This window comes from Paramisgurnus dabryanus, chromosome 1, assembly GCF_030506205.2.
Source record: "Paramisgurnus dabryanus chromosome 1, PD_genome_1.1, whole genome shotgun sequence".
NCBI lineage: Eukaryota > Metazoa > Chordata > Actinopteri > Cypriniformes > Cobitidae > Paramisgurnus > Paramisgurnus dabryanus.
In genome coordinates this window covers 56,643,085-56,663,256 of record NC_133337.1, presented here as the reverse complement: position 1 = coordinate 56,663,256, position 20,172 = coordinate 56,643,085, and the positions used below count along the sequence as shown (strand labels likewise).

Below are 20,172 nucleotides of genomic sequence, written 5' to 3'. Positions count from 1 at the left end.
GGCTCATAATTATAGAGCAGGGGTGGGGAACCCTGGTCCTGGAGGGCCACTGTCCTGCAGAGTTTAGTTCCAACCCTAATTAAACACAACTGAAAAATCTAATTAAAGTCTTCAGGATTACTTGGAAATGAAATTCAGGTGTGTTTTATTAGGGTTGGAACTAAACTCTGCAGGACAGTGACCCTCCAGGACCCAGGGTTCCCCACTCCTGTTATAGAGGAACCATTTAATGTGCCATATAACCATATGGTGCTCTAGTGGTGCTCTATGACCCCCGTATGGTTCTTCATAGGTGCTTCATAGGTACTATATAGCACTAAAAAATGGTTCCTCTATGATTACAGCCAAGAAACACATTTAGTGCTATTTAGCACCATTTGTTTTTAGAGTGGGGGAGCTGGAAAATGAGCATATTTGAAAAAAAGTGGAGTGTCTCTTTAAAAGAGTACATTATATACACATCAAATATTCTGGATTTGTGTAATATTGAGAAGTTTCATATAACATTTTATATAATTAAATAAATCTGGATTTATAGTTACATAAAAGTTGTGGATTTATGAATTTGTTCCCATTCTTTATTTATTGATATCTTATTGAATCAGAGGGTTCTTTATATAGACAGAAGGTACAAGTATACATAAAATTTTAAGATATAAACCATAACACATTAATACAGAACAAACATCAAGCTATATATTTTTTATTCTATACAGTGTATATAAAGAAAAGGAAACTTTAAAACACCCCCAAAAAGCTTTATTCCCTAAAGTATGGGGTCCATTAAGTTTAACTCATTGGCAACACTTTACAATAAGGTTCATTAGTTAACATTAGTTAACTAATTAGTTAACATAAACAAATAATGAACTGCACATATACAGCACTTATTAATCTTTGTTAATGTTAATTTCAACAATTACTAATACTTTATTAAAATCTTGCAATGTTAGTTAATGCACCGTAAACTAACATGAACAAACAATTAAAAGCATTATTTCTATACTGTAACACATGTATTGCTCATGGTTTGTTCATGTTAGGTAATACATTATCTAATGTTAACTAATGAATAGGGATGCACTGATAGGATTTTTTTGGGCCGATACCGATACCGATTTAAACAGACAACTTCTGGCCGATACCGATATTAAACACTTGTATACAGTTGGTCTATTAGCTAGTTTATTTCTGCATCAAATTATTTTTACCTGAACACGGATTGGATCTAATTAACATTCAACTTACCAACATAATAAGACAAATTAAGCTAAAACAAATATAATAAGACAACATGACAACCTTCAAAGGTGGTTTTTGCCATTCAGCATTTATTTTATTAACAACATTAACTCATTTTTTACATATAATGGATTTCTTTATGCAGTTAATTAATAAACAATCGGTATCGGCCTTTCTCGTGCTATTGCCTATATGCCGATGGTTTCAAATTCATCAAAAATCGGCCGATAAATATTGGCGGCCGATACATCGGTGCATCACTACTAATGAACCATATTGTAAAGTGTTACCAACTCATTCAAAATACCAAAATCATAAACAAATTCTTACTCCTCACCAACCATATCTGTCTATTCTTATTTGGACAGAATGCAACTTAATCTCTTTAATGAAATGGAAAAATGAAGCCCTTATTTTTCTAAAGTTATTCGAACATTTCTTGAGGGAGAATCTTTTCTTTTTTGTTATTTAAGGAAATACAAAACATCTGATAGCCAGCGAGTGTGTGTGAAGGGGGGATTTTAGCTTTCCAACTGAGCAATATTAGTCGCCTAGCAATTAAGGTTGCAAAGGCAATTGCATCTTTTTAAAAATTTAAAAGAGTAGGTAGTGAGGGGCAGATTCCAAAATTGCTGTTAAAGCCTTTGGTTCAATTTTCTCTTTTATAGTAAAAGATAAGGTTTCAAAAATGTTATTTCAATAATTACATAGTGAAGGACAGAACCAAAACATAGATTTGCGGGAGTTAGACCACATCTGTCACAAGGAGATACACCTTGATATATTTCAGCTAATCTAGCTTTTGTAAAGTAGATTTGGTGAACAACTTTACATTGAATCAGCGCATGTCTGGCACAAATAGACGATTTATGCACCCTACTGAGGATCTCTTCCTCTGATAACACCTTCTCCAAATCCTCTTGCCAAAGAGCCGTAATGGTGTCCAAAGTCTCTGGACAAAGACTATAAATTTGAATATAAATTTGTGACATTAAACCTTTTACTGAGTGAACTGGAGTGGTAAATCTGTTCAGAGGAATATCATTAGGCAGAAGAGGAAATTCTGGAGGAAAGGATGTATTTTGGGTAAACTACAAATCTGTAAATTTCTGAAGAAATGCTGCTTCGAAAGAGACAATTTTTCCATAAGCTGTTGAAAAGATGCAAATGTACCATCAATGTATAGGTCTTGAAATGTCTTAATGCCACAACTGGACCAAAACAGAAAAGCATTGTCCACCAGGGAGGGAGGAAAAACATGATTAGCGGCTATTGGGGCCTGGATTGACTATGACTTTAAACCAAAGAAACGCTTAAATTAAGCCCAAATTTTAAGAGTGGTCTTAACTATCACAATCTTAGAGAAATGTGAAGTACTGTAGAAGACAGGATGGGGGAATGCACTAAGGAATTTAATGAGGCCAGCTTAGTGAAATTTGCTTCAATCATAAGCCATGCTGGGAGAAAATCTAAGTTCCTATATTAAAGCCAATATTTTACAACTTTAACATTGGTGGCCCAATAATAAAACCTCAGGTTATGTAACGCCAAATCCTTAAGTGACCTGGGTCTCTGTAAATACTCTTTCCGTAATCTCAGGGTCTTTTTCATTTCAAATGAAGTCTAATATCTTAGCTTACAAATCACGAAAGAATTTCAGAGTAACAAAAATATGCATGCATTGAAACACATATAACGGACAACAGACATCTTCACAGCATTAATTCAAGCAGCTAAAGTTTATAAAAGCACATCTAAAAACAACAGAAGTTGCAACCAAAGTGCTGTAAAACAAATAAAACAGAGTAAAAACACAATCCAGACAAACAAAGGAACACATAAAATTATAATTTTTTTAAGAAAGATTCAAAATAGACCATCTAATAGACCAAATCCTCTTTAATTTGAAGCAACAGAGGAGTTAAATTGGCTTTAAAAAGATCCACAAATTTATGTGTAACATGAATTCTGAGGTACGTAAAACTAAATGAAGCAACTTTGAAGGTAAGATTATGCAAGGAAATGTTATTGCTGGATTTGTGTAATTTTCATATAAAAAAGTTTCTTATAAATCTGAATTTATATTTACATAAAATAATCTGGATTTTCTTAAAATTTTGATGAAAAGTTTAATATTAATATACATCTGGATTTATCCTTACATAAAATAATCTGGATTTGTGTAATTATGATAAGAAATGTCATATACAAAATATACATTTAAAATTTTGTATTGACATCTTCAATAATATTGACATCTGATTGCAGAAAGGGCTAATTTAACCCTTTACCTGCTGTTCTTTTTGAAATGGTGATGTACCCCTTCAAATTAAGATAACTCTAACATTTTTTGTTTTGTTAAGAAGACACTTTAAAGTTTTTACGGAAGTGTCTGAAGGTTTAAATATAAATTTTAAGGAAAAATTGTTATAACAGGTTTAATAAATACAAATAATGCAGTAAATATTATTATTATTATTATTATTATAGATAAAAATATAAAAATAATGAGGTTTGTGTTGCTGTGAGGTTTGCTGCATCTTGTCACAAATTAATAAATTACAGACACTGCATTATTATTACTGCTAAAAGGTTTAAAAATATAAAAACTACATTCTTAGACCTTTCCAACAATATATAGTTTGTCGTGACATATTAACATTTACATGAAAAATATTGGAGTAAACTTGGGTGTCCTGATTATGGGACAGTGCCAGTTAACCGCTTCAGTTTGTGACATTGTTGAAATCTTTTCTAAAACTCTAAATCCATTTGTGAGATTTCTGGATATCCTTCTAAAAATATCTGACACATAATGTATAAGAATTACAGTAAGCAAAAGTTGTTAGTTGCTCTCATTTTAATCTCATTGATGTCTAGGAACAAAGGTCTAGAAGTTTTATTTTTTTTTTATTCTAAAGGGAAAGAAAAGTTTTGTATTTCAAGAATTGACATACATCAATCAAGACAAGAAGTTTTGCAAACAGAAACAAAATAATAACCCCTATTTGCAAGTTTTTTTTCTAATGATTTTCAATTTCCTTTCCATGCATCTAGTTTTGAACAATACATAACTCTATATACACAGTCTGATGTACTTCTATAGAACCAATGAAAATAACTTTCCACCTGTTTTGGCAAATCAGAGTGAAAAAATGTATCATATTTGCAGAAATCCAGCAAAAAAACGAATTACTAATGAGCATAAAGTACAGTAATCTATAGTGTTTTCCCGAAGCGCAGTTGAGCACTAATCTGTGTGCTGTCTGCTATGATGTGACTCATTGCATGGCACTCAGTACAGACGGGTGTCAGCAGCCCTGCTGCAGGGCTAAGTGATTCATTAGTCACAACAGGAGCTCTGCGCTGACAGCGCTGCTACGCAGGTTACACCTCTTTGATCGTCATTCACCAATGACTATTCATCTCTATGAACCAGAGGGAGCAATGGGAGAAAATCAATGGGACCGCTTTTATATACATATCATTGCTTATTCTGTGTCTGTCACTTCATAGGAGGGCGATTATTACCAGTTGTGACATTTGCCGAACACATGAATCAAAAAGGCTTATTAATATCAGAGTCATTCAGTCAGATTCCACTTCCTTATGTTCTTTTCATGAACCACGTAGATAAAGTTGCCAATTTCATTTATGCATTCGGCAAACACTTTAATCATTATATGCATTTTCAGTATGTGTGTTATATTGGAGTCAAACCAATGACTTTTGTGCTGTTAAAGAAATGCTCTACCAAGTAAGCTACACAAACTGTGTAAAAGCATTAAAGGAGACATTTCACAAGACTTTTTTAAAATGTCAAATAAATCTTGGTGTCCTAGAGTACATAAGTAAAGTTCTGGCTCAAAATACCATATAGATAATTTATTATAGCATGTTAAAATTGCCACTTTGTAGGTGTGAGCAAATATGTGCTGTTTTTGGGTGTGTCCTTTAAAATGTAAATGAGCTAATAATAATAATATCCCCTTCTGACATCACAAGGGGAGCCAGATTTCAATTAGCTATTTTTTCACATTCTTGGGAAAATGGTTTACCAAAACTAAGTTACTGGTTGTTCTTTTACACATTTTCTAGGTTGATAGAAGCACTTAATGTATAGCACTTAAACATGAAAAAAGTCAGATTTTTATGATTTGTCCCTTTTAATGTGTTTTGGATCAGTTATTATTGGATAGGACAGTGGGGAGACAAAAGGAAATCATGCAGGGTGAGTCGTCAAGAAAGGACCAAGGGACTCAAACTCAAGTCACACAAAGCGCTTTTTGTAATATGTCAATGCTCAGCCCATTGCCGCAGACAGCCTTGAGGTGTTGAAATGCCTTTAGTGTTACCAGCAATGCTAACAGTGGCTCTATTTGACTGAATGTGTCTGCTAAATATGTGAATCTTTCTCCCCTTTATGGAAATAAAAATCCACAGTACCGTTAGTCAGCAGAAAGGCGAGACAAGTTATTAGGGACAACAAAGACAATGCTGTAGATTAAGAGAAAAATAATAACAAGCAAGTTTAACATAATTTTGTTTTGTTTGCAGAAGGTGGGCAGATAAGCAACATGATGCAAACTCGCCCGTATCCAGCTCTCAGTCAGCTGTCTCATGTCTACGAACAACAACAACATCCAGCAAAAGAAGTCAACAAATATGCTTCGCTAAAGGCTGTGGGTAAGAATACACAGTTGAATGATCATTTACTGTATAGGATGTCAGTGTTATACTCATATGGATCTTTTCTGTGCTAAACTCATAAATTATTCCACTTATTGAACATAGCATTTACTGCTGAATTTTTTCGAGATGATTAATGTTTTTCAGAAAAAGAGGTTTTGAAAAGGGAAAACTGTATTATTATCTCTTTCTCTCTAGTGAAGGAGAAACTAACTCACTTGCGACTTTTCAGGAATATCTCATTAGCTTTTACAGCCCAGCAGAAAAAAAAGGACCATCTGTTGTGGCTATACCCAAGAGTTTGGTAAAGAAATATTTGGGATGATAAGAAAAAAGTTTTTATTAGAAAAAAGTTTCATGTTTTTAAAAGACAGGTTTTCTATAACTTTTCATGTACTGCATGTCATGGTTTCTAAATTAACAACCGGCTGGCTGTGCATTAATCTGTTTATACAGTAACACGGCTGCTTGACACATGAGTAAATACCTGTATACTGTATATATATTATATAGTCACAAAATATTTATTTGATATGTAATTAGCTTATTTGTAAGAAATGTCAAAAAGTCATTTCTTGTCAAAAGAAACACAAAATATCCTACAAGCAAAAGAAATCATGCATAAATTATAATAATCTCTTTAATAATAATGGCTCAAATATGCATCATTCAGAAATAAATAACTATTTATACAGAATGTTTATCATTTGCATGTGTTTCTAAACCTTGCAAATTTTAACATTCATGTTAAAGTAAACTTATTTCTGTGCACACATACGCACACACATACTTAAAGGATTAGTCAATTTTCTTAAAAGAAAAATCCAGATAATTTACTCACCACCATGTCATCCAAAATGTTGATGTCTTTCTTTGTTCAGTCGAGAAGAAATTATGTTTTTTGAGGAAAACATTGCAGGATTTTTCTCATTTTAATGGACTTTAATGGACACCAACACTTAACACTTAACTCAACAACGGAGTTTCAAAGGACTATAAACGATCCCAAACGAGGCATAAGGGTCTTATCTAGCGAAACGATTTAGATTTTTGACAATAAAAATAACAAATATACACTTTTAAACCACAATTTCTTGTCTAGATCCGGTCCAGCGTGACCTAACGTAAATGCGTATTGACGTAGGGAGGTCACGTGTTACATATATAAAACGCACATTTGCGGACCATTGTAAACAATAAACTCACACAAAGACATTAATTACTATCAGTTGACATACAACAACGTCAGAACGCTCCTCTTCCAAGAAACTTGTAAACACTGTGTGCGAAGTTTCGCGTTCGTCCTCTGTGACCTCTTGATGTCATGACGTATTGCGTGAGGTCACGCTGACGCTTTCAGGACTGGATCTAGACGAGAAGTTGTGGTTTAAAATTGCATATTTATTTTTCTTTTCAAAAATGACAATCGTTTCGCTAGAAAAGACCCTAATGCCTCGTTTGGGATCGTTTATAGTCCTTTGAAGCTCCGTTGAAAAAAAACTGTTACGTGTTGAGTTAAGTGTTAAGTGTTGGTGTCCATTAAAGTCCATTAAAATGAGAAAAATCCTGCAATGTTTTCCTCAAAAAGCATAATTTCTTCTCGACTGAACAAAGAAAGACATCAACATTTTGGATGACATGGTGGTGAGTAAATTATCTGGATTTTTCTTTTAAGAAAATTGACTATTCCTTTAAATGGACACACGCTCATAAGCACAGAGATGCGCGTTTCAAAAAGCATGCAAACACAGAATCTCCCTGTGCTTTACAGGACACATACACACAAAATTATCTCGAAATACCACAATCTTGGCAAGGTTTCTCATAAAAACAGTCAGTTATGTCTTAAAGTGAACACAAACAGGATCCGAGCTTATTCTGTCTTAAAGTAGCAGTACCCTCAAAAAACCTGCTTATGTTTGTGTCCTTACAGTATGTTAATTAAACAACAGAAACAAAGGAAAATCACTTCTGCAGCTTTAAAAAAAATTATTATATTTAATTTATAGAATGAAGAAAAGAGTTCACTTTATTCTATTTCTGTTCATAAATACTACTGTCATACTTTATTTTTAACTTTATTATTTTTATATACATGTGATAAAAATATTCCATATTTTATTTTCCTTATTTCTATTTTTTTGCTGATCTGACAATCCGACTATTATTCAATCCCACTGCTATATCATGAGAATTTTTACGTATTTTACGAGTTGGCTAATTTGTATTAATTCAAACGACGGCATTTGTAAGTTTTGGTACGATTTGCCTTGACCCCTTTGATGTTGGAGGGGTCGTACGATCTTGTACGATTAACTTGAATTAATACGAATGATCCAACTCATAAAATATGAAAGATTTTTTGTGAGATCAGGCTGTCGATCCATGACTCAAAAAATTTAATGTAATCTGTATAATTACATATATTGTTAATTCTGCATATTTATATTTAATTTATTTGTAAGTATTTGGCGCACAGTATCTGGGAATAAAAATACATTGCAGTGTTGCCATTGACCAATCAGAATCAAGCATTCCAAAGTGTTATAATTCCTGTAATCACATACATTGACAAAAATATGGTAAATGTATAAATATTATGCAGTGGTTTGACTGTGATGTCAGTGAGATTACGTAATGCAAATGACTGATGCATGTAATTTACTGTATAATGTGAAGTCACCTTAAAGGGATAGTTCACACAAAAAGAAAAATATTTGTTAACATTTACTTAACCTCGGGTTGTTACAAACCTGCACAAATGTCTGTGTTTTGCTGAACACAAAGGAAGATATTTTAATCAAGTAGAAAACAGCAGCATCACTGACTTTAAAGTATGGTGCTCCAAAACTATTTCACGAGTTCGCATTAACATGTAATCGATAGGGAATGAGATAAAGCATATTTGCCGTGCTGTCCGAGGAGAGGGCTCCGAGCTCTGAATTTTAGCCCGAACCCAGAGTACTCCCCTCTCTTTAACTGTGATAAATTAATCTAGATGAGAGTGAGGTAATGGGGTATAGGAGGGATGCTGCAAAAAATCTGTCACGGGACAGAGGTGAGGGACTGCCATTTATAGGCACCTCTTTGAACTGATTGGTTGGATCACATGACCATGCTTCTCCCGAACTTAGGTAAATAAACTTCATTTGGTTACAAATATTGTTTTTTTGTGTTCAGCAGAACAAAGAAATTTATACAGGTTTGAAACAAATTGAGTAAACAAAGACAAAATTTTCATTTTGGGTACACTAAGTTTAATATCCCTGTCCTTACCAGGTGATCTACAGTAAATGCTATAATTTCACATCATCATGAATGACATATTATGAGATTATTGAGCAGAGGAAAAACGGGAAGACCCTCTGGTGGCCTGGTTATTTCTTCCCTGTTTAATTGCCTCCCTGATTTCTTATCCTTACAGCTGAGAAGTCCCAACTCTACCTGTCGATACTTCTCTCTCAGTTCCCAAATACATCTTTAAGGTCACATAATTGGATTTCCACCCTGTATAGGGAAGTGGTGCTAACTTATTAAGGGCCGCACCCAAATATCCCCCGTCCCTTTGAGATACCATTTGACAATAACTCCATGTTTGGAGAAACAAGCTGATAGATATTTGAACTCTGTCCTGGGGTATCAAATACAAAACCTCAGCTTCATCTTGATTATGACTCCTGAGGATATGCACTCCTGAGCACTGTAATTGATTTACCTGTCTGTTGTGATGATCTGTGTATCTGATACGACGGGCTGTGCACCAGCGCAAAAATGTCTGCAGCGCTCGACGTCTCACTTCAGTCCCACAGGGGCAGAGGAGCGAAAAATAAGATTTATCATCACGCCGCAGACCCAACTCGTTTTAAGCGTGAAAAGTTTATCTCCAAGGTCGTCAAAGCAAGCAACCATCAAAAGCACACTGAGGAAGTCACACTAGGATACCCAGTACCCTAAGAGTAATGATTCATCCTGAAACCATGAATCACCTGGTAAAAGGACAGTATTTTAGTTTCACTGCAACACAATGGGCCATACTGCGCTGCCCACAGATTCTGCTCTTTGTAGAAACAGTCATTGAAGGTTATACCCAAAATAATTTAAATGGGTCATTTTCAATGTTATGTTATGTTATCATTCTCATGGTTTGCGTGTAAATAGCACGCAGGGGCGCAAATTTAAAATATGTGTCATGTTTGTTGCTCATGTTTTCAAAATATGTGTTTGTTGTCATGTGAACCATGTGCATCACGTGTTTTGTCAAAATAAGTGTGTGCTGCACACGCGTTAAAACCGTTTATGATAAAAGAGACACTCATGTTCACAAAATACACATAAGACACTCTCTTAACAGTAAACTCTGATTACGCATGAGATTATATGAGTATCTGGCAAACGTGACCGTCTCTGTTATCCTACCCAGTCTCACGAAATTACGTACCTATAGTCACATAATTTTTTATTCTTTTTCGTGATATTGTCACGAATTTCCGCGTTTTTTCGGAATCGTATCACGAATTTCTGTTTATGTGTCATTGTCACGTATTGGTTACTCAACTGCTTTTACCTATTTTCAAACCATTTTCGCTTCGGTTAAGGGGTAAAATTTGGTGTTTGCATTAGGATGTCACTTTAAGTATTGGTTTATACTGTTTTTGTCAGATTTGTTTTAAATATTTTCTAAATTTTAAACCATTGTCGCCTGACGTTAGGGTTAGAGTTGGGTTTGGGTAAGGATGTCATTTTATGTAAATCTAACCCAAAACCGAAGCGAAAATGGTAAGAAATTAGGACAAAACAGTTGAGTAACCAATACGTGACAATGACACATAAACAGAAATGTGTGATATGATCACGAAAAAAGCGGAAATTCGTGACAGTATCACAAAAAAGAATAAAAAAATTATGTGACTATAGGTACGTAATTTCATGTGACTGGGCTGCTTTTATCATAAACCCTTTAGACGCATCTGCAGCAGGCACTTATTTTGAAAAGACACTTGATGCACATAGGATCACTGGACGCGCAGAACACATTTTGAAATTACGAACCACACTACATACATGTTTTCGCCCTCGAAAAAAGAAGTCACCGGCCGCCACTGCGCAATACATACACCAATTTTCAATTTTGCGTAATACACCAGTCCTTCCCGTTCACTTTAAGGTGCGTTGTGTAACTTTTAAAAGGATCTCTTGACAGAAATGCAATATAATAAATTATTTTATCAGTAGTCTATAAAGACCTTTCAAAACTAACTGTATTGTTTTTATTACAGGTACCTCACAATAAGACGTTTTTATCTCAATACGCCGCAGGTCCCCTTACATCAAAGTCGCCGTCATGTTTCTACAGTAACCCTAAACGGACAAACTGTTCTAAAGAGCGCGTTTTGTCCCTACATTGTCAAAGACTTGATTGTCGTTGATTGTTTTGAAATTCAGGGGTGAGCTGTTGCTTGCAATGTGCAATCTCACCACTAAACGGCACTAAAAGTTATACACAGCACCTTTAATATGCCGCATCTTTTTGTGTCGTTTTATGCATTGTTTTTTCTTTTTTCTGTTTTTTACTATTGTCAGGGTTGGGTTTAGAACAACTTTTTGTTACATAAAATGACATCCCAACACAAACCCCAATTCTAACCCCAACTCTAAGCGACTATGGTTTAAAAATAGACAAAACATGGAGAAACCTTTATATTAAATGACATCCTTAATCAAATCCCAAATCTAACCCCAAACCCAAGTGACAATGGTTTAAAAAACAGAAAAAGAACTGAGAAACCAAGATAATAAAACGTCTCGGTTACGGATGTAACCCTCGTTCCCTGAAGGAGGGAACGGAGACGTCACGTCGTGACCGACGAATTGGGAACTCGCTTAGAGAGACCAATCTGCTTCGAATACTACTAAAACGCCAATGAACTTGGCATTGAGATATTTGCATAATGCTGGCGCCGCCTCGCCAGGTGCGTATATAAGCAGCAGGTGCAAATAAGGAAATTAGCTTCTTTTTCGCTGAGAAAGCCGGAAAGTGTGACCGGCCGTAACAGCAGGTGGCAGCACCTGTGGCGACGGGACGTGACGTCTCCGTTCCCTCCTTCAGGGAACGAGGGTTACATCCGTAACCGAGACGTTCCCTTTCAGTCGGTCACTACGACGTCACGTCGTGACCGACGAATTGGGAATCCCTATCAAAACGCCACTAGGGGCTGACCTCTTCCAGTGACTGCGTAAAAGCCCTCCGGTTCCACTTAAGGAGGAGGAGGTAGGTTTTAAGGCAGAAGGCCGGGCACTAGATGTTCCTTTAACCCCACAGAAGTGCCAGCGACTGGGAAGCGCCCTACCTGAGCGGGATAGGAACGCTGCGGAAGCCACCACCCGTCTTAAGGGTTAATGGTGGGCGAAAGTCAACCGTAGTTGAGAAATAAAGACAGCCGTGGCTGTGTAAGCAAAGCAGTGCTCTGCTAAGGGAAACGTGGGCTGGTAGGATTAACCCCACGGAAAAATACTCACAAAGGAACCCGGTGGGACACAATGTGGAGCCCGAGCCAGACACGTAGGTTCGCGAGGATACAGCTAGTGAAAGGCTGACAGCCAATGCTCCGCAACAAAGGCTGCCAAGGCAGCGGAGGAAGAACAATTCAAACCATTACGCATTTTTGTTCTGAAGGCCTTCCATACTGACACAGTTATGAAGCATCAGTTGGAGGCTGCAAGCCGACCTGTGAGACTGTTCTCCGTGCTCCCCCTGGTGAGGAAAGAACACGAGAGGATACAGGCTCAATACGAACACTGTAAAATCTAATGAACGTATTAGGTGTCGCCCAACCAGCAGCTCTACAGATGTCTGTTAGCGAGGAACCACGAGCTAGAGCCCAAGATGAGGCAACGCTCCGTGTGGAGTGCGCTCTCAAATTAAAGGGGCAAGGAATACCCTGAAGATTATAAGCCAGGGCGATAGTATCAACTATCCAATGAGACATCCTCTGCTTAGTGACAGCTTTCCCTTTCTGCTGGCCACCATAACAAACAAAGAGCTGGTCTGAGGTCCTGAGGCTTTGCGTGCGATCCACGTAGAGTCGCAGTGCGCGTACGGGGCACAACAAAGCCATGGTTGGGTCTGCGTCCTCCGGAGGCAGCGCTTGCAAGCTCACCACTTGATCTCTGAAAGGAGTAGTGGGAACTTTGGGCACGTAGCCTGGTCTGGGCCTCAATGTTACGCTTGAGGCAGCAGGACCAAACTGAAGGCACGAGTCGTCAACAGAGAATGCATGTAAATCCCCTACTCTCTTCACTGAGGCCAATGCTAGCAGGGTCAGAGCTTTCATTGATAAAAGCTTCAGACTCACAGACTGCGAAGGCTCGAACGGGGGGGCCTGAAGGGCTTTCAGCACCATGGACAGGTCCCAGGGAGGAATAGAAGGAGGGCGCGAGGGGTTTAGCCTACGAGCGCCTCTTAGAAATCTAACAACCAAATCATGCTGGCCAACTGTTCTGCCGTTAATAAGTGAGTGATGAGCAGAAATAGCAGCGATATCAACTTTAATGGTGGAGGGTGACAGCCTACCGTCTAACCTATGTTGAAGATATAAAAGCACGGTGTTAATAGGGCACTCTCTGGGGTCCTCGCGTTGCGAAGAGCACCAGGTGACGAAAAGGTTCCATTTAAACGCGTAAGCCCGTCTCGTAGACGGAGCTCGTGCCGCGTTGATTGTGTTAGATACCGCTTGCGGTAAATCACCTAAACCTTGCGCGCGCTCAACGACCACACATGGAGATCCCACAGGTCGGGGCGCGGGTGCCATAATGTGCCCCCTCCTTGAGAAAGAAGGTCCTTCCTCAGGGGAATCCGCCAGGGAGGGGCTGTCGCGAGGAGCATTAACTCTGGAAACCAATTCTTGCTCGTCCAATATGGGGCGATCAGTAAAAGGCTCTCCTCGTCCTGCCTGACCTTGCACAGTGTCTGTGCGATTAAGCTCACTGGGGGGAATGCGTATTTGCGCATCCCCCGAGGCCAGCTGTGTGCCAATGCGTCCACGCCGAGGCTGCCCTCGGTTAGTGAATAAAATAGGCGACAGTGGGTATCGTCCGGCGACGCAAACAGATCTATCTGCGCACGACCGAACTTCTTCCAAATTAGCTGGACCGTCTGGGGGTGGAGTCGCCATTCGCCGGGGCGCGCAGCTCGAGAAAGCGCGTCCGCTGCTGTATTGAGCGAGCCCGGAATGTGAATGGCACGAAGGGACCTCAGATGCTTCTGACTCCAAAGGAGGAGATGACGAGCGAGATGCGACAGGTGACGGGAGCGCAAACCGCCTTGACGGTTGATATACGCAACGGTCGCAGTGTTGTCGGTGCGTACTAGTACATCCTTCCCTCGCAGCTCCGTAGCGAAGCGTACAAGTCCCAGATATACTGCCCACAACTCTCGGCAATTGATATGCCAGTGCAACTGGGGTGCTGTCCACACCCCTGAAGCTGTAAGCTCGTCGTACGTGGCACCCCAGCCCGTGTCGGACGCATCTGTGTGTACAACAGCATGCCGAGCGATCTGTCTCATGGACACACCGGACCTGAGAAACGCGGGGTCCGACCACGGGGGGAATGTTAGGCGACACGCAGGTGTAATGGTTACACGATGGATGCCGGCGCGCCACGCTCTCCTCGGGACTCGATCGTGAAGCCAACGCTGAAGCGGTCTCATATGGAGCAGCCCGAGCGGTGTCACGGCCGCTGCTGCTGCCATATGCCCCAGGAGCTTTTGAAATTGTTTCAGCGGGACCGCATTCTTCCCTCGGAATGAACCGAGGCAAGTCAGAATTGACTGGACGCGCTCTTCTGTCAAACGCGCCGATAAATCGATCGAGTCCAGTTCCATCCCGAGAAAAGAGATCCTCTGCGTGGGGCAGAGTTTGCTCTTTTCCCAGTTGACCCGAAGACCCAAACGGGCGAGATGCCGAAGCGTTAAATCTCTGTGTTCGCAAAGCGTCCGTCGAGAATGCGCTATTATAAGCCAATCGTCGAGGTAAGCCAATATGCGAACGCCGCTCTCTCTGAGGGGTTTTAACGCCGCCTCCACTATTTTCGTGAACACACGGGGAGAGAGGGATAGCCCGAACGGTAAAACTTTGTACTGGTATGCCCGTCCCTCGAATGCAAACCGGAGAAACGGTCTGTGACGAGGGAGAATGGACACATGAAAGTACGCGTCTTTCAGGTCTATAGCCGCAAACCAATCTTGGGGGCGAATTGAATTGAATATTTGCTTCGGTGTTATCATCCTGAAAGACCTCCTCTGCAGAGATTTGTTCAGAACGCGCAAATCCAAGATCGGTCGTAACCCCCCGCCCTTTTTGGGTACTATAAAATACGGGCTGTAGAAGCCCGATCTCATCTCGGTTGGAGGGACCGGCTCGATCGCGTCCTTCGCCAGCAGGACTTCGACCTCTGCACGCAGTACATGTGCATCAGACGCTTTCACCGTGGTGAAACGAATGCCCGAGAATTTGGGTGTGTGCCGGTTGAATTGTATTTCGTAACCGAGGCGGACAGTGCGTAAAACCCAACGAGACGGGCTGGGAAGCTGAAGCCAAGCCCCCAGGGACCGTACGAGGGGAATTAACGGCACTACCGGGGTACCCGCGGGGGGGCGGCGGAGCGGGACAGGTGGTACTGCCGGTACGTCTGCTGGGACAGCATAAGTATCTACAGTATGTGTGTGTGTGACACTGACCTGAGCCCGCTGAGGGTGACGGTCGTCTGGTCTCCTCAGCGGAGAGCACAGACTCCGAAGAGGGTGCTGGTGGTCCCGTCTCCTCAGCGGAGAGCTGGAACTCCTCAGAACACCCGCTGGCGATAGAGGAGAGGGAGGAAGAGCATGTAAGTGCCCGCTCACATCTCTCTCGATCCTCTGGAGACCTGGAGAAGGAATAGGAATGCACTCTTTTTGTGGTTTTGTGGGTGCCGGCTGAGAAGCCGGCGGAACAGAAACAAAACGAAACCAAAGATTCTCCATCCGGCCCTCTACCGGTGGAGGGAGCGATGCCGTCACCGTCTCCCGTAGAGTGATCCCATCCAAATCCAGGTCGCCCGTCTCAGGGCCGCTTCGATTTCCGTTTACCACGGGAAGCGGGTGGGGCGGGCGGGGCGGGCTGTCGACGGCTGTTCCCCCTCCGTGGCCTGGAAGATGTTCTAGTGGGGGGGGCGGAGGCAGCCGCCGCAGGGCGCCCTCGGCGAGGAGCAGACGGGCCCGCCGGCGCTGGAGGGCGAGATGCAGGTCGCTTGCGCCGGGGCATGATCTGAGCGATCGCCTCTGTCTGCTTCTGGGCGGCGGAGAACTGCTGGGCGAAGGACTCCACCGACTCACCGAATAGGCCAGCCTGGGACACTGGAGCGTCCAAGAACTTGTTCTTCTCCGCATCCGACATGTCCGCCAGACATAGCCATAAGTGGCGTTCCTGGACCACCATCGTGGACATGGCACGACCGATTGCCTGCGCTGTCACCTTCGTAGCGCGAAGAGCCAGATCAGTGGCAGCCCGGAGCTCCGAAAGGACAGGCGAGTCGTGTCCTCCCTCGTGCAGATCCCTCAAGGCCTTCGCTTGGTGAACCTGCAGCAACGCCATAGCGTGCAGGGCTGAAGCCGCCTCTCCACATGCCTGGTGGGCAGCGCCCGTTAAACCGGAGGACTGTCTGCAGGCACGAGAGGGGAGGGTTGGGCGGTCCTTCCAAGAGGGAGCGTGTGCCGGACACAGCTGCATCGCGACAGCACGCTCCACGGGAGGGATCCCCGTATAACCCTTAGCGGCTCCGCTGGTGAGGGAGGTGAGGGGGGAGGGCTGAAACGGCCGTAATCTCGTGGAAAACGGCGACTTCCAGGTTCTAGTCAGCTCCTCGTGCACCTCGGGGAAGAAAGGCACCGGTGGAGAGGGTTGTGAAACCCGGGCAGCTCCAAAGAACCAATCATCCAGGCGGGACGGTTCGGGCTGAGGGGGGGGAACCCACTCTAACCCTACGGTCTCCGCCGCTCGAGCGAGCACGGCCACCATCTCTGGATCGAACTCCGGCGTCCCAACCCGACCAGAGGGAGGAAGGGCGTCGGGGTCCACGTCAGGGGGAGGAGGCCCACCCTCGGATGCTGCGGCGTCGGTGGACCCGGAGGGCGGCACGATGGATTCTAGAGACATCGTAGAACACGACGCTGAAGTCTCCATCGTCACATCAACCGGCTGTGGATGAGGAGGCTGAGAGCCTGAGGACGAATCCCCCGCTCGGCTCAGCACAGTGATGCGCAGGTCGTCCTTAGAGAGCTTCACAGCCGCACCGTGGCGGCGTTCAGCACTCGCATGACGAGGGTTGCGTTTTTCCCGGAGGAAAGACAACCGTCTGCGCAAATCCACAAGGGACATGTTCTCGCAGTGAGAACACTTACCCCCAGCGAACGCTGCCTCTGCGTGCTCGATGCCCAAACACGAAAGACAACGCTCGTGACCGTCCTTCGGACCCATGTATTTGCCGCACCCAAGATCGCACGGACGAAAAGCCATCCTGAAAAGGACGCTGATGTCCGGATATACGAGAGAGTGGCTGCCTTTAACAAGGCACAAAGCTCTCTCGTATCACTCTTTTAGGGAAATTCACTCAGATGCTCAGTTGATGATGCGCACAGGGAAAGGCAACGCACACACTAAACTCAAAACAAAATAAAGATGTAGAGTCGTGGAATTAAGCGAAGCGTCCGCTGTGGTACTGCTAGTCCAACCAACTTCAGCAATCGAATCCCACCAGAGTAGAGTAGCTTCTCAGTAGCAGATACTGCCGGCTTTCGAAGCGATAAAAAGCTAATTTCCTTATTTGCACCTGCTGCTTATATACGCACCTGGCGGGGCGGCGCCAGCATTATGCAAATATCTCAATGCCAAGTTCATTGGCGTTTTAGTAGTATTCGAAGCAGATTGGTCTCTCTAAGCGAGTTCCCAATTCGTCGGTCACGACGTGACGTCGTAGTGACCGACTGAAAGGGAACCACATGTAAAGATGTGGCGTATTAAGTGAACGGGAAGGACTGGCGTATTATTTGCACGCAAAATTGGAATTTGACGTTTGTATTGCCCGACTTTTCACACTGCATGCTATTTCTACGCACTTTATGAGAATGGGCTGATTATATTAGATTATATTATAATCTACATAGTTTACCAAGTTAAACTTCACAATCTGAAAATTTAAACTGTCCTCATGATGTGAGTCCTATATTAATATGACGATTTTGCACACACACTCCGCATCCTAATTCATTCTTTTTCCTTTCTTGCTGTTAGCGGATAAAGCCAACGGTGACCTTCTCAACAAGCAGCACCGTCACCTGGTTGAGTTGGCAGCTAAGGGAACGCTCCCCCTTCATCCGGTACGAATTGAGCATGTCGAGCCCACTGCCTCTTACGTCACGGAGGTCCCATGCCTGAAACAAAATGGACAGAAACCCAAAAGCAGTAAACCCAACGTGGCCCACCCTGCGATGGCCTACAGTTCAAATACCATAGCAAACCCGGGCATGCTGAGGAGCTGGGAGGCTACAGAAACGGTGGGTCGCCGCAAGACCTATGGCACGAGGAAGCTGTGCACGGTACAACAGGTTAATGAGCTACACACTGCCCGCAGTCATCATTACTTACCCACGCAACCCTACTTTGTAACCAACAGTAAGACAGAAGTCACTGTGTGAAAATCTGACTTTCCTGAGGAAAACAGCAGAGGGATGAAAGTGAAATGACTTTTTGCGCTGCCCCTAGTGGACTGGAGGCATAAGTGAGCATGTCAAATTATGACTGGCACATTATCAGCTGACTCTGAGGCCAGGAACACTTGGAAATGTTTCACTAATGTATACACGCTAACAATGATTTATTTCGTCAATGACATGGTTAAAAGCAAAAGAAGGAAAGAATTGGAATAAGAAAACATCAAACAAGAAATAGCAATACGATCTAATAAAGTTATACGGCTATAAAGAGACATAACAGAAATGAAACATTCCACATTATTGATCCCAGATATTAAAGGGCTGGCATGGCTGGTATAAAATACAAGGTGATGTGAAATAATACACAGGAAATGCATCAGTTGCAGATATTGATTTAATGAGGAACCTTGTTTTTATAAGTGGTATAAAAACACTGGAGTGAAAAACAAATGAACTTGTTTCAGGCTGTGCCTTTAACAGGACAGTATAAAGCAACTAACAACTAAAAGCTTGAAATATAAAGAGTATCAGTGAAGGTGGCCACATATACAAAATATTTAACGCCAACAAGGTAGCATTGTCATGACGCAAGCAACACTGTTAAAAGGACACCAAGGCACATTTTGTGTCGGGCAGTACTTGATCTTTGAAAACAATTTTTGGAAATATGTGTTTGGTCTGATTTTTGCGTAAATTTGGCATTAATTTCTTACGTGTACTCTCATAAGAGCATGTTGAAATATTTGTTAAGACGTTTCTTAACATCAGTAGGTGTATCGGCCACATTTCTTGCAAGACTTTTTGCACTTTCACAATGTGTCGTATGGAAGGTTCATTTTTTTTTTTTATTTATTCATTTATTACCCAGACAAATGAGACTTACAGTGAAAACACTATAAAAATATATATAAATACCATTGCCAGTATGTGTATGCACACTATAAAGTACATTGTGCCAAGAAGTAGCTGGTTAAAGTTGCTGTGTTCAGTTATAATTTAACATAATTTCTTTTGGGTTTTATTAAACCGTAAGTTTGATAGAAAATGTTTCTGTTGCTTCGTCATAATATAATGGATTTCTAGCTTCGGTAATGCAGATGTACTTTAAAATGGAGTAAAAGTACTGGAATAAAATGAGCTTTTTATTTCCACATTCTCTTTTTTTGTGTTCCATCTCCGTCTTTGATGTTAACAGAATGTTGCATTGTGAGAGTTTCGTAAACAGGTCGATGAACTTTCTTGTATTCAATTGAGTTAATTCAGCAATGCGTAAACCTGGAAATATCAACCCCCCTGTGCAATGTGCAGGGGAGCCAGATCATGTGGAATAACTCTTGTCTGGGATGAATCCTGGCAGCTTCTTCGTCTGGTGGAAAAGTCTGGCTCACGCCTCTCAGTTATTCTGTCGTACGTTGCGTGCGTGTCATGGTGAAACAATAAGCAAAGTCAGGCTTGCATGTTTTTGCATCATGGCATCTTACCTTTGCCCATTTATT

At 41.7% G+C, this 20,172-nt stretch overlaps 1 protein-coding gene across 1 annotated transcript in view; it reads left to right on the top strand.

Annotated features, from left to right (window-relative positions):
* Nucleotides 1–19,827, top strand: part of shisa9a (shisa family member 9a) — a 60,534-nt gene extending 40,707 nt beyond the window's left edge. The window contains exons 3-4 of the mRNA XM_065242488.1: nt 5,800–5,928; nt 18,255–19,827. Of these exons, the coding sequence (XP_065098560.1) occupies nt 5,800–5,928; nt 18,255–18,658 (533 nt within the window). The 3' untranslated portion in view covers nt 18,659–19,827. The remainder of the gene's footprint in view (nt 1–5,799; nt 5,929–18,254) is intronic.
* The last annotated feature ends 345 nt before the right edge of the window (nt 19,828–20,172 follow it).